Source organism: Sceloporus occidentalis, unplaced genomic scaffold (assembly GCF_023333645.1).
Source record: "Sceloporus occidentalis isolate IW3139 unplaced genomic scaffold, rSceOcc1.0.p SCAF_14, whole genome shotgun sequence".
In the NCBI taxonomy this organism is placed as follows: Eukaryota; Metazoa; Chordata; class Lepidosauria; order Squamata; family Phrynosomatidae; genus Sceloporus; species Sceloporus occidentalis.
The window spans coordinates 8,022,298-8,038,969 of NW_028316994.1; the positions used below are offsets into that span (position 1 = coordinate 8,022,298).

General features: G+C 42.0%; 2 protein-coding genes across 3 annotated transcripts; both read left to right on the forward strand.

The window, feature by feature from the left end:
• Nucleotides 1-899: 899 nt before the first annotated feature.
• On the forward strand, nucleotides 900-8,234 carry FIZ1 (FLT3 interacting zinc finger 1). 2 transcript variants are annotated; one of them, XM_089480346.1, is made up of 2 exons: nucleotides 900-1,319; nucleotides 4,727-8,234. In XM_089480346.1, exon 2 carries the CDS (start codon nucleotides 4,743-4,745, stop codon nucleotides 6,192-6,194), a length of 1,452 nt encoding a protein of 483 aa, XP_089336472.1. In that variant the 5' UTR covers nucleotides 900-1,319; nucleotides 4,727-4,742; the 3' UTR covers nucleotides 6,195-8,234. The 2 variants fall into 2 exon arrangements, with proteins under 2 accessions (XP_089336472.1, XP_089336473.1); XM_089480347.1 differs by having other exon boundaries at nucleotides 900-1,114.
• A 5,770-nt stretch (nucleotides 8,235-14,004) lies between these two features.
• Nucleotides 14,005-14,316, forward strand: LOC149303748 (histone H4). Its single transcript, XM_089480809.1, has one exon. It carries the CDS (start codon nucleotides 14,005-14,007, stop codon nucleotides 14,314-14,316), a length of 312 nt encoding a protein of 103 aa, XP_089336935.1.
• The last annotated feature ends 2,356 nt before the right edge of the window (nucleotides 14,317-16,672 follow it).

Sequence of the window (16,672 nt, forward strand, 5' to 3'; positions counted from 1 at the left end):
CTCACCCTCAGAGGATGGCAATGACAAACCCCTCTGAACAAATCTTGCCAAGAAATCTTGCTAAAGTGACCTTAGGGTCGACATAGGTTGGAAACAACTTGAAAGCACACAACACACACATACACATTATATATATAATAAAATATATGTATTATATGTATGTATGTATAATTTTATATATTAGATATATATACAATACTATATATAATTATATATAGAATATATAATTATATACATATATTGCTTTATAATATATATGTATAATATATATTATATATAAAATAATACATATAAATGTATGTAAGTATAATTTTATACATATATGTATATAATATTTTATGTATTATACATTATATATAAAATAATATATATATATGTATAAATTTATGCATACAATTATATATATAATTATATCTAATTATATATCTAAATATATCTAATTATATCTAATTTTATATATACTGTATATAATTAGGTACATATTATATTATATTGTAGAATATATATGTATAATACTATTATATATGTGTGTATGTGTATTAAATGTATGCATATATATATATATATATATATATATAAAATCTTCTTTGTTATTGCTGCTGCCCAGAGGCAACGAAGATGGTGCCTAGAAGAAACACAGCAGCCCTTCTCTGGCTCCCATAAATCGTTTGCCAGCTCTTCCTCGACTGAAAGGATCAGGAGAGTCTCTACTCTCCCACCGCCGCCATTGTTGTTAAGGGCTGAGGGATCTTGCCCTTCCTTTCTGCCCACACCCAAAATGGCGCCGAAGAGCAGCCCTCGAAGGCTTCCCTCCCTTCGCGTGCCCGCAGTAAAGATGGCGGCGGTGTGGTCGTTTCTGCTCCGCCCCGCCCCCTCCTTGCCCTCAGCAAAGATGGAGGCGGGGTGACCTGTTAACTTCTCCCTCCAGAGGGGCTGGCTCTGGCTCTGGCTCTGGCTCCGAGGGTGGCGGAGGGACAGTCTGTGGGGAGAGGGCAGCCCCCCACAGGGCTCTGGGGCAATGGAGGAGGAGCTGCTGCTGCTGCTGCTGCTGGTGGCCCCCTTCCTCTGGAGGACTGGCTCCCTGACACTAAAATGTCGCCGCCTCTAAGAAGTTGTGAGTACCGGCGAAGGGGTTATGATGGGGCTCTTTGGAGCGAGAGAGAGCAAGGGGGCTCCGGGGCATTCCTCTCTGGCAGAGGAAGGAGAGACCAGACAGACCCCCATTTCCTCATCCTAATACCCGCTGCACGCTTCTTCCGTGTACAAGGGACGTGTGAACGCCAAGAGAGTCGTGTCAATGAGAAAAAGAGGCCCAGGAGGTGAGGCAAATGGGGATTGGTTTAGGACGCCTGGGGTCCTTAGTTTGTGGGACCCTAATAACAATACACAACCAGGACTTGTCTCATCAGGAGGCATCTATCCACGCTGCAGAAATAATCCAGTTTGACACCGCTTTAATTGCCCTGGCTCCTTGCTATGGAATTCTGGGATCTGTATTTTTGTGAGGCATTCCACCTTCTCTGTCAGAGCTCTGGTGTCCACAACAAACTACAGTTCCCAAGGTTCCCTAGCATTTCAGCCTTCTGCATCCAAACTGCAGAAATAATCCAGTTTGACACTGCTTTATCTCCCATGGCTCAATGCTATGGAATCCTGGGAACTGTAATGTGAGACATTTAGGTACAAAACACACTGCAGAAATAATCCAGTTTGAGACCACTGTAACTGTCCTGGCTCAGTGCTAGGGAATCCTAGGAATTGTAGTTCATTGTGGCATTAGAGCTCTCTGACAGAGAAGGCTTAAATGTCTCACAAAACTACAATTCCCAGAGTTACCTAGCATTGGGCCAGGGCAGTTAAAGTGGTCTCAGACTGGATTATTTCTGCAGTGTGTTTTGGACCTTAGTCTTCTCTGTCAGAGAGCTCTGGTGTCCAGAACAAACTACAGTTCCCATGATTCCCTAGCATTCAGCCATGGTGGTTAAAGTGGTGTCAGACTGGATTATTTCTGCAGTGTGGATGCAGCCTAAATGCAGGTGACCAGACGTCCTCTTTTTCCTGGACATGCCCTACATTTCAGCCTTCTCCCCAGGAGGAATTCTAAAACTTTGCTTTGCTCTGGTGCCCCAACAAACTCCAGTTCCTAGAATTCCACAGCACTGAGCCTTAGCAGTTAAAGTGGTGTCAAACTGGATTATTTCTGCATGTGAATAGGCTGTGTATGGGAACATTTTGAGTGTTGAATGTGTGATTGAAAGTTACAAGGTTCAGGTTTGGAGAAAGGATGCTTGGATGAAATGGCTTACTTGGGAAGAAATAACATCACTTCCTAGCTGTACATCTTACAGCTGCAAACCTAGGCTTTCTGCTTCTATGCCCCTATCAATAATTAGGTTCATTTTTCACACTACACTTTAATACCTATTTAACTCCCATGGCAGCAGTATGTCAAATCCTGGGATTTGTAGTTTGGTGAGGCACTAGAGTGGCAAGGGTGTGTTTTTTTGGCAGAGAATTCACAATACCATAGGTTCTGAATCCCTTCCGTATGGTCTGAACTCGACAGTGATTGTCCTCCAGGGTACTGTATATGCTCAACTATTGGTCAACCTCATGTATAAGTCGAGGGCAGGTTTTGGGGATTTTGCTATGACCCATGGATAAGTCGAAAGTAACATTTAAGAGCATGTAACAGAGGGATCTGACACAATCCTTCAATGAAGCAAAGGAAAACAATGCCAAAGAACTTGTAAAATTCCAGCAGGCATAACTATTTGTGCTCACAATAAAGGCTGGATGGATGAGAGAGCAGAGGAGGGTCAGTGCTTCCAGAACAGATAACACCTTTCCTCAGGGAATGGTTCCCTTTTTTAAAATAAGAGTTAAGGTACAGTACTTACATTGACCTGTGGATGTTGACTCAGTTTTTTTGGTTCAATTTTTAAACTAAAATTTCTAGACTTATACTTGAGTATATACAGTATTTTCTCATTGTTACAGGCCTCTTCATTTTTCTTGGCAGTTTCCTCCTGTTGGTTCCATAGGATCAATTATTTCAGTGTTCTAGCTAGTCTTCATGTTCTCTGATGCATTGAAGGGACTCAACATGTGGCCACGGTACACTGACCTTCATTTCCAAGAGAGCTATCAATTTGCTGCAGGTGATGTTTTCTTAAAAATAGACAAACATTCTACATATCTTGCAGCAGTCAACTGTGGATCTTTCTGCCTCTATTTCTGCAGTTATTTCTCTCCCCTTCCTTCCTGTAATATCTATATGGGATATAACTGCTGCTCTCTTGAAGTTACAGGAGAGTAGATTTCAACTGAACATTAGAAGGAACTTCCTGACAGTAAGAGCAGTTTGGCAGTGGAATCAAATTGCCTAAAGAAATTGCGGGATCTCTTTCTCTGGACATCTTCAAAAAGAGACTGGACAGTTACCTTCTGTGGATACTTTTCTTGGAGACCCTGAACTGAGTAAAGGGTTTGGAATCAATGGCCCATGAGGCCCCCTTCAACTCTGTTTATTCTATGAGTTTATGATTCATGAAATTACAGATCCTGTGGGAAAAGAGCACCACACATTTGCCTTCAAGAAAGTCAGCAGCTAAAAGACTTACAAAGGCGCGTTACAGACCACCCAAAACAGGTGGTCTCGCGCCGCTGCCGGTTGCTGCGTCCAGGAACCGCAGCAGCCAAACTGCGCGGTTCCTGGGTGCAGCAGCAAAGAAGCGCCAAAATGGGGCTTCTTCCTGGGTCCTGGAAGAGGCGCCGCAAGGCACGAGGCACATATTCGCGGCGCCACTTCCGGTGCGCAACGTCCGGACACTGTGCATCCGCGATGTCAAAGTGGCAGCGCCCATCTGTATGTGGTGCTGCCATTTTGACGTTGTTACACGCGAGGGGCAAGGCGTGTCAGGAAGCGCCGCCCCTCACGCGTAACGACAGCGCCCCATAGGGCCCGTCTGGAATGCGCCCACATTTCTGACCATGCTGCATTGCTCTACAACAGTTCCCAAACTGGGCTTTCCCAGATGTGATTGAACTACAGTTCCCAAAATCTCTGAACATTGGCTGTGGTGGCTGGGGATCCTGGGAGCTGCAATCCAACCACATCTGGGAAAGCCCAGTTTGGGAATCACTGCCTTGCTGCTACAGAAAGGTAATAGGTAGGCTTACTTCTTGTCCTTGCCCAATCACTTTAGAATAAGATGTACAATACAGTTTTTAAATGGGTATAATAAATTCTTACCTCATTTATGGGTCATATCAACCAAGTAAGTCCAATTAGGGTAGGAACTCAAATGGGGGCTTCCTTGAGGTCAACCTTATCCATCATGGCTGGTTACAGATTTTGACAGCCAGCCTAATACCTCTGCTAGCTAATGTCATTTTATAGAACTGAGAAGATTTGAGAATTCCTCAAACTCTTTGGCTTAGTTGCTATTTCCATAGGCTGAACTATATCTTAACCAAATTACTGGAAGAACTTGAAATTGGATCTGAAATGTACCTTCCAGGGATGTAAAGGCTCCTGTTCACACTTCAGAAGACTTCTAAGGTAGACTCTGATAGTACAGATTACTTAATTTTATCTGGAAAAGAATGTGTGTTTATATAATGAATATATGTTGCAGGTGGTGGTACTTGAGATTTGGCCTCATCCTCTTTGGGGTCCTGTACAGCTCTCTGACTTTATGTATCTCTTCTTTCTGCTCCCTAGAGGCAGTGCTGGATAGATGGATAATTGCAATGAAGTGTGGCCAGAGGGCCAGTGTTCCCTCGGAGCTCCAGGTGGCATTCATACCACCACTGGATCTGTAGAAGTGTGCACAGTTCTATACTCAGATGTTGATGATGACCCATCCCTCCTGACAGACAATGGGATGAGCGCCCGGGCTCCTTTTCACTGCTCTGAGTGTGACAAGAGTTTTCGCTATCGCTCTGACTTGCGTCGACATTTTGCCCGACACACAGAGCTGAAGCCTTTCCAGTGCCCGCACTGTGTCAAGAGCTTCAAGCATTCCTTTAACCTGGTGAACCATATCCGGAGCCATACGGGAGAGCGCCCCTACCGCTGCACCATGTGCCCGAAAGGTTTCCGGGACTCTACAGGGCTCCTCCACCACCAGGTGGTTCATACTGGGGAGAAGCCTTACTGCTGCCATGTCTGTGAGCTCCGGTTCTCCTCCCGCAGTAGTTTAGGCCGCCACCTCAAGCGACAGCACCGCACTTCTGCTGCAGCAGCAGCCCCACAAACACCCGTACCCCGCTGCCTCGCCTGCGGCAAAGAGCAAAGCCCTCTTGGCCATCTATGCAGTGCCGGGAGAGGCCGGGCTGCCCCCTTTGGCTGCGGGGCCTGCGGGCGGCACTTCCAGTTGGCGTCAGAACTGCGCCGCCATTGGCTGGCCCATACTGACATTAAGCCCTTCAAGTGCCCTGAATGTGAGAGGGACTTTAATGCAGCTTCCTTGTTAGAGCGCCACAAACTTACCCATGTGAAGGGCAAGCCACCACCATGCCCAGTTTGTTCTGAGAAGGTCCAGCAGAGTGATGGAGTGCCTAAACTGCCAGGTCTGGAAGAAGAGCCAAAAGAAAGAGAGCAGGAGAAGAGGAAATCCCAGCAACATAGCAGAGGCTGTCCGACTTGCCAACCTCCAGATGCTCGTCCCCCAGAGACTCTGTACCAGTGTGAGTGTGGGACCTTTTTCGCCAATGGCAACACCCTGGCCACTCATTTGGCTGCCCACGGAGGGGAGCCCTCCTTCACCTGTGGCATCTGTGGGCAACCCTTTGTAAACTTGCAGATACTGGAGGAACACCAGCTTAGCCATGCTGTATCCCCTTCACCAATGCCTGGCCCGGGCAGTGAGTTGGAACGCCACCTTTTGCCCCAGCTGGACCTTCGGACATTCCCATCCCGTCCTGGCAAGAAACTTTATAAATGCAGTGAGTGCGAGAAATACTTCCGCAGCCCACGGGATTTGGACCGTCACGTTTTGGTGCACACCGGGGAGAAACCCTACCAGTGCACCGAGTGTGGCAAATTTTTCCGGCATGAGTGCTACCTGAAGCGGCACCGGTTGCTTCACAGTGGTGAACGCCCTTTCAAGTGCACTGTCTGCCACAAAGGCTTCATCACCTTGAGCAACCTCTCCCGCCATCTCAAGCTGCACCGTGGCATTGATTAGTGAGGAGAACTCCAATCTTTGCCTAATAATAGCCCCCATCCTGCCCAGCACAGTTTTCCTCTACCTCCAACCTACTGTGGCAACAGAAGTAATTGATTTTGTTGGAGTATCACTCTGACCAATGTGGTAGAACTTTGTTCATTCTCACCCTTTTTCTTGGTCCATTATTCTAGAGCAAGGACATGCAACCTTGAAAGGAATTGAGAAAAAAAGTATTATTATTGTTATTTACTAATGCTCCACTACTGTTAAATAGAGTATGTTGCACATGCTTGGCAGTTATAAACTCTTTGGACAGGGGTGAAGGGTACTTGGCTGGATGTGCTTGGATCAGAAACTGAGATTTTTAGATTCCTGCCCATAATAACCCAAGGCAGAGTGAAGCTATTCCCAGAAAATTTCATCCCTTGCTTCTGTAGGTACTTGGCAATAGTGCTAAAATGGTTTTGCCCCAAAGAGTTTCAATATTCAGTGGTTCACAGAGTACAAAGTGCGTCTTCCAGTTATCATACAGGATACAAGGTCCTCCAGTGGCATTATCAGGAGACAGATTACAGCCTGTAGCACTTTCTAGTCACTACAGTATAGGAATCTTTAGTCCAAGGCTGAGTAAAATGTTGGCCCTTCTAGTGTTTTGGACTGCAAGTCACATCAGTCCCACCCAGTATGGCCAGTAGTAAAGGATTATGGAAGCTGTAGTCCAAAATATTGGGAGGAGCAAAGGTTCCAATCCCTACTCAAGCTTTTGGGTTAACAGGCAAGTGCAGCTAGAGAAAACACATTTACAGGAACATATAATCCTGTAGTACAACAGATCTCAGTCTTTGGTCCTCCTGGTGTTTTGGACTTTAGCTCTCAGAGTCTGTGACCGTTGACCACTCTGGGTAAGCTTCTCAGAGTTAAAGTCCAAGCCTCCTGGAGGCCCAAAGGGTGGGAACTCCTCCTGTGGCACTAGGTGGCTCTGCTCTTTTCTTCTTCCTTGATTTCTTTACCTCTGACAAGAGTGACCAAAGATATGTGAAATTTCTACCTTTTCCTTCCAAACTGAAAGGTATATTGGCATCAATATATCAACAGAAGTTCATGCTCTTCACAACATTTTGGGCTTTGTAGTTCTATAGTATGGGGAGAGTGAATTAAAGATCAAAGAAATCTCTGCAGCCTCACAGAACACCTATTTCAGAGGCTTCTTTGGCTGCATCTACACTGCAGAAATAATGACAACACTTTAACTGCCATGCCTCCATCCTATGGAATCCTAGGATTTGTAGTTTGCTGAAGCAAAAGAGCTCTCTGGAAAAGAAGACATAATATCTCACAAGAACTACAAACCATAGAATCCTATAGCATTGAGCCATGGCAGTTAAAGTGGTGTCAGACTACATTATTTTTGCAATGTAGATGCAGCATTTGAAACAAGCTAGACAATGAAACTACTTCACAGTCCACTTAAGTTTGTAGGATAACTGTACCCATTATTTATAGAGGGACTCAGACATTTAGAAAAGTTGCTTTAGAGAACAATATATGTCAGCCCTCGTATATGTATCCCAGAAAACAAAGAAAAATGCTGGTATTGTAGTCTTCAGAAAAACTAAGTATATAATCACAAGATTGTGAAAACTTGCAAAATTAACTAGATAAATCAATGAGTTTCTGAGTTTCTAGCTGCCCTCTGGTTTCTTAGCTTTAGTTCAAAGGCTGTTGTTTTATTTCAAGAGATTTTCTTTATATTCATAAGAAATAGAAATCTAACCTTCAAACACACTGTAATCATTTTGTTTGTTTCATCCCTAGTAGAGCAAAATTGCCTTGATGACCAACATGCTGCCTGTAGATTTTATAGCAGTCAGGTTGTCTATAGGCATCCGATGTTAAACGAAGCCTTGCATGTTTGCATAACTTTTATCCGTAGGCTTTCTAACTTTGTTAAACCATGCACTCTTTTCTTATAGGAGGGCTTCTGCTTCATTCTTTTATCCTGACACTGTTTCCCTTAGTTTTAACTTGCCAAGCATAAAGATGTTTGTTTTGAATATTTTTCTGTTTCTCAAAACTAGTCAAAGGTGGAAGGGATGCATTTGCTCGGATATTCACATGCCGTCCTTGAAAATGTTTTACATTCAATGCAGAGTAATATGGAATAACATATTTCATTGAACAGGTAATACTTAATGTGTGTTGACCCTAAGACAAATTCCACAATTTGCAGACATACCTTTCCTTCTACAGGTTACTTTAAGTCAATCAAAAAAGGCACAACATTTTTTTGTGCAAGCTTTTGGGACAACAGGTCTCTTAGGTCTAATCTGCACTGCATAAATAATGCACGTTGACACTGCCATGGCTCAATGCTATGGATTCCTGGAATTTGTAGTTTGCTGAGGCACCAGAGGTCTCTGACAGAGAAGGCTAAATATCTCACAAAATTACAAATTCCATAGCATTGAGCCATGACAGCTAAAGAGATGTCAAACTGCATTATTTATGCAGTGCAGGTTAGATCTTAGTCGGGTGAAGATATTTCAGCAAAGAGCTAAGCTAGAGTGTTTGAAATTATATTGGAAAGCTGGATAAATCTGTCCTTCATTATGAGCTGTATGTGGGCTGGAGGTGAGGAAAGGTCCTGGATTGACCTTGGCTTATATGTTCATGTTTCAGTTTGGTCACCAAAAATTCTGGCCTCATGAAGGAGATCATAGCATTTCAGGAAGAAATTTGGGTCCCTTGCGAGTTCAGAAACTACATTTAACTTCATTCTTGTGGTCAAATAATGAGAGAACCACACAGGAAAAAGAGAGGCATATTTTATATGCTGAAAAATTAAGATGCAGGTTAGGTGTTGCCAGTTTCCCAGTTTTGTCATACAAAGAGAAAAGCCAAAGTCCTGTAAACCCTTGGGTCGGTTCATCTTAGCCTGCTTGTGACCATCTCTATGGCCTCTTGCTTTGGACAGATTGGTTCCTACATCTCTATTAATTAAATCAGATTCCAGAATCGAGATCTGCCCTCCCTCACCCCTATGGAATTATTTACTAAGAAATAGTTGGCTCTCTCTGTGTGTCTTTCTCTCTTTCTCGTTCTCTCTCTCCCCCTCTCTGCTGTGTTTCGTTTCTTTCAGCTCTTGGTAGGCCCTTGAAAATAATCTAATAAAAGTATGTTCCTGGCCAAATTCCAGTTTCTTATCTGCTGTGGAGGGCAAGCTTTCTGGCTGAGCATTCCTAAGAGTATGTATGTACATCACCTGTGTTGGAGAGAGCAAGGTTATCTTAATATACAGGTAAGATGGCCATATGCAAGATGACCTTTACAGAACACAGTCCTGAATTTCAAGGCACCCTCTATTTCAGGGGTGGTCAAGCTCTGAAGGTCTGGGTCCAGTTTCCACTGAGATCTATGACACGCCATTCCACCCTGAAAAATGAAACCAGAAGGGAAGGAAGTCCACTTTGGATTTTGTAAAAATGCTTTTTGGGACAACACAAGGTGTGTTTTGGCTCTGTGTGTTGTTTAAAAGGGAAGTCATTACTTCTGTGCTGTTTTTGATGGGAAGGAAAAATTGATGCAGGGAGGGTGCAGGCCTAGAAAAAAAAACAGGCGGTACAGCCATTCAGTCCATGTCTTCCTTCATGCCCAGCTCCTTCAACCTTCCCTCATATGTTTTGTCCTTCATATCTCTTATCATTCTTGTTGCCCTTCTCTGAACCTTCTCTAATTTGTCTGTGTCCTTAAAACGAAGCACCCAGAACTGATGGCCTGCCCAGTGCAGAATATAGTGCGACTATTACTTTTCTTGACTTGGAAATAAAATATTTAAATAAACAGAAAAGTAGAATGGCCAGAAAGGAAGTAGGGCCAGGCTTACAGTTAGGACTAGAGTGAAACACTTTAGTGGCTCCTCTGGGCTGGGGAAGTAGGAATAAAAGTACAGTGGCCCCTTGGTATTCATGGGAGTTTGGAATATTTTCAAGCTGTGGATGGTTGAATCTGTGGATATGGGGTGCCAGCTGCAATCATACCCAAGATCTTGGGATAGGTTTTTTTGTTTTAACTGTCTTACCATTCTCCTATACAGGGATTACATTGTCCTATACAGAGAGTCAACAGAACCCCCTGATCCCCTTGTGCCAGAATCTCTGCTTGTGTCCTCTGAGAAAGACAACCATTTTGATTCTTCTCAGGGTGCAACTCAGCAACATTCTCCACTTCTGTGTTCTGTCTGTTCAAAGGCCTTATTTTTCAAAGCAGCCACTTTTGCATGTTTGTGACAAGGAGTTCAGATTCTCTTGTGACTTGTGACATGGTACTGCATTACTGTTTAGCCAGTTGGCATGTATGGCAAGCTCCAAGCACAGCCATTCTGTGCAACTAGGCTGCACCAATTTCCACTTTCATGAGCTGAATAAAATTCTCCAGTATCCACAAGCCTCAGTGAGGAGGAAGGGGAGCTGAGCAATTCCTAAAATTGCCGTGATTGCCACTTCCACTGCGAGAAATGAAAAACAGATGATTCTTCATGAGGACATTACTATGCCTTGCCTGCAGTGAGGCTTTTGAGACCAAGAGTGAACTGACTGAAAGCCAGTAGGTTTTTCAGAGAGGTGACAAGTCAGGCTGATGTGGAGGAGCAAGTGGTGGCAAAACAACGCCAGTGTGGCATTTGCCACACAAAATATTTGCTCAGCCCTGCATCCTGTCTTATCATGACCTGGTCCACACAGGTGAATATCCCCCCATTTTGCTGTGATTTTTGTATATTTACTGCTCCAACCTTTTCCTAAGGCAAAGGGCTATCTATGCTAAATAATTAGCACTCTTTAATACCAATTTAGGTCTCACAGCTCCTTCCTATAGAATCATGGGATTTGTAGTTTTGTAAGGAACTTAGAATTTGCTGCCAGAGTCCTTGTGCTGTACTGCAAAGGAATGGAGTAAAGAGAGAAGTGTGTGAATGACTAAAAAAAATACAAAAATTACTCCTGCCAAATAAAGATCCAATAACACCAGCAAGGGATTGCTGCCAATTTATATGTGAACTGTAGAAAAACAGAATAAATGTAAATCATTACAGTAGGCAGTTAATTAAAATTTCAGAGTATTCACACAATTTGTCGAGTAGAAAGACAACATGTATGTGAAACTTTGTTTATGGTGTGTGTGTGTGTGTGTGTGTGTGTGTGTGTGTGTGTGTGTGTGTGTATATATGGTCACTGCATATAATTAAAATAGAATTAGGGTTTCCCATACAATCTGAGCTAATAAAATAATAAAAATATATATTAAACATTAGCTCTCTAAATTTTCTATCCTTACATTGTGATTATATAGGACCATTTTCCTTTATGGTGTCATCTGATATCCAAAAACACTTTAAAGGAGAATCCTGCAGAAACCCCTTTCCCCATCTGCACTGGTCACCAGCAACATGTCTTGTGGGCATTCAAATACATGTAACAACACTACCTCTGCAGAGGTTGGGGTTTTTAGTTTGGGGACTATAGTTTCCGCAATCCCCAGGGAATTGTAGACCAAAAAGTAACTTTTCCAAACTTTGCTTCTTGTCAACAAGGAGTGACCATCATTACTGTATACTAAGTTTTTCTTTCAGGAACATTTTCACCTCCTACAACTCTCCCCATTTAGCAGGGGTGGCTTCAATTCATCTCCTGCTGTTCCACTTTCTCAGTTACTTTTAAAATGGCCCACTTTCTCTCTCCTTCTCTCACTTTCCTTCATCTTGGCTTATTTCAACTGCTGCTGAATTCAAAGGGCAAAGGAAGCATTCAGTTAACTCAGCAGGAGGGAGAAGAGATGAAGGGTTAGAGACTCTTGCAGGCTCAGGCTTTCCTAAACAGTAAATAAATTCCAAGGGTTTTCTACTTTAAACAGTAGTTTTGTGTTCTTCCTCATTAATAATTTCCCCCACTTGGTTTCCTGGCCACAGCATTTTTATTTCATATAAGGTCCTTCTACCCACCCCCACCCCCCAATTATTGATTTAATAATTCCTCTGATCCCCCTTCACTACCTTTGTTGTTGTTTACCTTCAAGTCATTTCCAATTTATGGTGACCCTAAAGTGAACCTATTATAGGTTTTTCTTGGCAAGTTTCTTCAGAGGAAGTTTGTCATTGCCAGCCTCTGAGGCTGAGAGACTGTGACTTGCCCAGGGTCACCCAGCAGGGAGTTTAACCCTAGTCTCCAGAATCCTAGTCCAATGCTCAAACTACTGCATTAATCAGGTAAATAGGCAAATTAAACCACCTGGTTCTGCAAAGTGAGGGTCTGTTTAAGCCTCTTGGTTCTCAGAGTTCCTTGGCAAAGAGCAGAGAGGAAGCTAGAAACTTGCAAATATTGTTGCCACTTCATTCTTTTTTCTGCTTGCATTCAATTCCACATTTGTAGGTTTTTGTTGTCTCGAGTTGGACCCTTGAATTTTAAAAATGCAAAACATAAATTGTTAGTTTTCTAAAGTAAAATAAAAAACTTAATCGACAGTAGTGTAATGCTTGCATTAATCCAAAGAAATGTGCTAGAGCTGGAGCCTTCCTAATCTCTTAATCAGACAATTTCTTGCAAAGTAAGCCGCTTGGCACAATCGGAATTTTCCAATTGGCAACCACACATAACCTTTTAAAAATATACATATACATACACATATACCAGTTTAAGAGGCCAGCTTTAAAAAGTCAGATTAACAATACTGTGTCTTTGAATATATCTATATATATGTGGGGGTGTGTATGTATACTATTTAAATACATATACTGTATAGTATATATTTTCAAAGACATAGCCCTGCTAATCTGGGTTTTTAAACTAAACCTCTTAAATGTATAAAAATATATAAAAATTCAGCCCTGTTAAACTGGCTTTTTAAAGTAAACCTTATATACATAAAAATTCAAACACACAGCCCTGTTCATCTGTTTTTTTTTAAAGTAAACATCTTAAAATATATGAAAATATATAAAAATTCAAAGATACAGCCCTGCTAATATGTCTTTTTAAAATTAAACTCTTAAATATAAATTCAAAGACACAGCCCTGCTAATCTGATTTTTTAAAGGAAACCTCTTAAATATGTAAAATATATATATTAAAAGTCAAAGGCAGAGCCCTATTAATCTGGCTTTTTAAAGCAAACCTTTTAAATATATAAAAATGGATATTAAAAGTCAAAGACAGAGCCCTGTTAATCTGTCATTTAAAAGCAAACCTCTTAAATATATATACATATATATATATATATAATATTTTATATTAAATTTTATAATATATTAAATATTTAATATATTTAAGAGAATATATATATATATATATATATATATTTAAAATTCAAAGGCTCAGCCCTGCTAATCTGGCCGTTTACAGGAAATCTCTTAAATATGTCAAAATATATATTAACATTCAAAGGCAGAGCCCTATTAATCTATTTTTTAAAGTAAATCTCTTAAATATATCAAAACTTATAAAAATCCAGCAGGCGCAGCGCTGCTAATTTGCTTTTTTAAAGTTAAATATATAAGAATCCTCCTGCGCTCTGATTGGACAACGCTCGGCGAGCTCTGATTCGCCTGTCTTTCCATCTCCCTTTGCCTGATTGGTCGAGAAGCAGTCGCGTTGCCCTCTGGAGGGAGGCGAAGCTGGGGGAGGACTGGTGCCATGGGGGCGGGGCTAGGGCAGTCTCAAGGTAGTTTTCACTCAGGTCCGATACCAAAGTATATAAACATCGGCTGAGGGGGTGTTGTTTTCATTCTCCGCGCCGGAGTTGTAGTTGTTGGTGCTTTGAGATTCATTTAGCTGCAGCGATGTCTGGACGCGGTAAGGGAGGGAAGGGTTTGGGCAAAGGAGGCGCCAAGCGGCACCGGAAGGTCCTTCGCGACAACATCCAAGGGATCACCAAGCCTGCCATCCGCCGCTTGGCTCGCCGCGGGGGAGTGAAGCGTATCTCGGGGCTGATCTATGAAGAAACCCGCGGCGTCCTGAAGGTCTTCCTGGAGAACGTGATCCGCGATGCTGTGACCTACACGGAGCACGCCAAGAGGAAGACCGTCACCGCCATGGACGTCGTCTACGCCTTGAAGCGCCAGGGCCGCACTCTGTATGGTTTCGGCGGCTGAAAACAACGCTTTTTCCTACTTACTAAAGAAAACCCAAAGGCCCTTTTCAGGGCCACCCACGCTTTCTTGGAAAGAGCTGTTTTCTCTTTGGGCGCCATATTGGTCTAAAATACTAGACCAACTTTGAGACTAATGAGCCTCGGCCTCAGAGGATGGCAATAGCAAGCCCTGCTCTGAAGAAGCTTGGCAAGAAAAGCCCATGACAAGGTTGCCTTTAGGGTCGCCAGAAGTGATGGTAGAGTTGAAAGGCATAGATCCAAAACACTGCAGAAATAATCCAGTTTGGGACCGTTTTTACGGCCCTGGCTCAATGCTAGGGAATCCTGGGAACTAGTTTTGGGAGACGTTTAGCCACAATAAACTACAATTCCTAGAATTAAAGCGGTCTCAAACTGGATTATTTCTTTAGTGTGTTTCGGACCATAGCTGTCTTAGTCTGGAGGAACCAATGTGCGAAGAAGGGACCTTGTTGCAGCTCGTTTGCGACTGAAACAGGAATAATTACAGTGAGCTAACTCGTTACTCGTATTCCTAATGAGTTATTCTTTATGCCGCACAAAGAATAGCAATACCTTCCCTATTGTTTCGATAGATATTTATTTCTTAATTTCCTAGCTGGTATTGCACTTGATTCATAGGAATGGGGCGAAGATGGCGCAGGGCTCGGTTCTTCTCCCGCCATGATGGCCGGAGAACAAAGAAAGCCTCGGAGAAGGAGGGAAAGGTGTGGTTTTCTAGTTGCGCGCCGCAAGAAAGGGCTGGAAAGCGCGGGAAAATTCAAAATAAAGGACAATGTCAAAACAGGGCCGTTTGCAATGAAGGCGAGCTGCCGCCAGGTGGCAGCAGAGAACAAAAGGGAGCCTGAAACCTTTATGGGCCCAATCCAAATGCACAAAACAGGCAGCTCTTGGGATTGTGGTTTATTGTGGCACCACAACTCTGACAGAAAAGCGTAAATGTCTCACAGAACTACAGTTCCCAGAATTCCCTAGCATTGAGCCAGGGCAGTTAAAGAGGTGTCAAACTGGATTGTTTCTGCAATGTGTTTTGGACCTAACCGAAAGAAGTTGCCAACTAAAATGCACAAAATAGGCAGCTCTTGTAGCACCTTTGAGACTAAGGACCAAAACACACTGCAGAAATAATCCAGTTTGACACCACTTGAACTGCGCTGGCTCAGTATTAGGGAATTGTAGTGTAACTGTGGCACCAGATCTCTCTGTCAGAGGAGACTAAATGTCTCACAAAACTACAGTTCCCAGAATTCCCTAGCATTCTTCCAGGGAGGGTAAAGTAGTGTCAAACTTGGATATTTCTGCAGTGTGTTCTAGGCCTGACTGAAAGAAAGAAGCTGGTAGCATGAGCTTTGAAAGATAGCAAGATAAAGACTCAACCAATGCAAATGAGAAATCTCCCAGGGTCAGGGGTTTCCCAGCAGTCAATGAGCACCAACTATCAAGCAGGCATTAACCCTCTTGTGCAGACCCTCCCACCCTGACAATACACATGCAAATCACTCCTGCCTTTCCAGGTCACACAGTGTGTGTGTGTGTGTGTGTGTGTGTATATACACACACATACACACATACCCACCTTTTTCCAGGCAAACATTCTCTGAAGATGCCAGCCACAGATGCTGGCGAAACGTCAGGAAGAAATTATTCTAGAACATGGCCACAGAGCCCAAAAACCCCACAAAAAAGCTTTGGTAGACTTCAGTCTAATTCCTCAGATGCCTTTGGTGGAGTGAAAAGCCAAGGACAGACCTATATATGCCATTGAGAAGACTATAGGGAAATGCACAAAATCTAGAAAACACTGATACCTTTATGGAACCAATCAAAATGCACAAAATACACATTGCAAGCTTTTGAAGCTCCACTGGCTTCTTCATCAAGCAAAGGTATTTTTAAAAAATCATACAGGAGAAAGAATGCAGAGAAAAAGACTATCATAGCCCTACATTTTTATTATATATTATAATTTTTATTTTTATTATATATATATATATATTGTTATATATTATATTTTTATTTTTTGTTATTATATTTTATAATTTTATTTTTATTATATATATTTATTTTTATAAGTTATTATATATGTGTGTGTTATTATATAATATAATTTTATTTTCCTTATATATTTATTTATTTTTATAAGTTGTTATATATTATAATTTTATGTGTATTATATTTTTTTATTTTATACATTATTATTATTATTATATAATTTTATTTTTATTTTTATATATATATATATAAGTTGTTATTATATATTATTGTTTTATTTTTATTTTATATATATATATTTATTTTTATAAGTTATTACATATTATAATTTTGTTTTTATTATATAT

Bases quoted from the DNA above. Each gene is read 5' to 3' on its own strand.
- FIZ1 (XM_089480346.1), top strand. From the start codon at position 4,743: ATGGATAATTGCAATGAAGTGTGGCCAGAGGGCCAGTGTTCCCTCGGA.
- LOC149303748 (XM_089480809.1), top strand. From the start codon at position 14,005: ATGTCTGGACGCGGTAAGGGAGGGAAGGGTTTGGGCAAAGGAGGCGCC.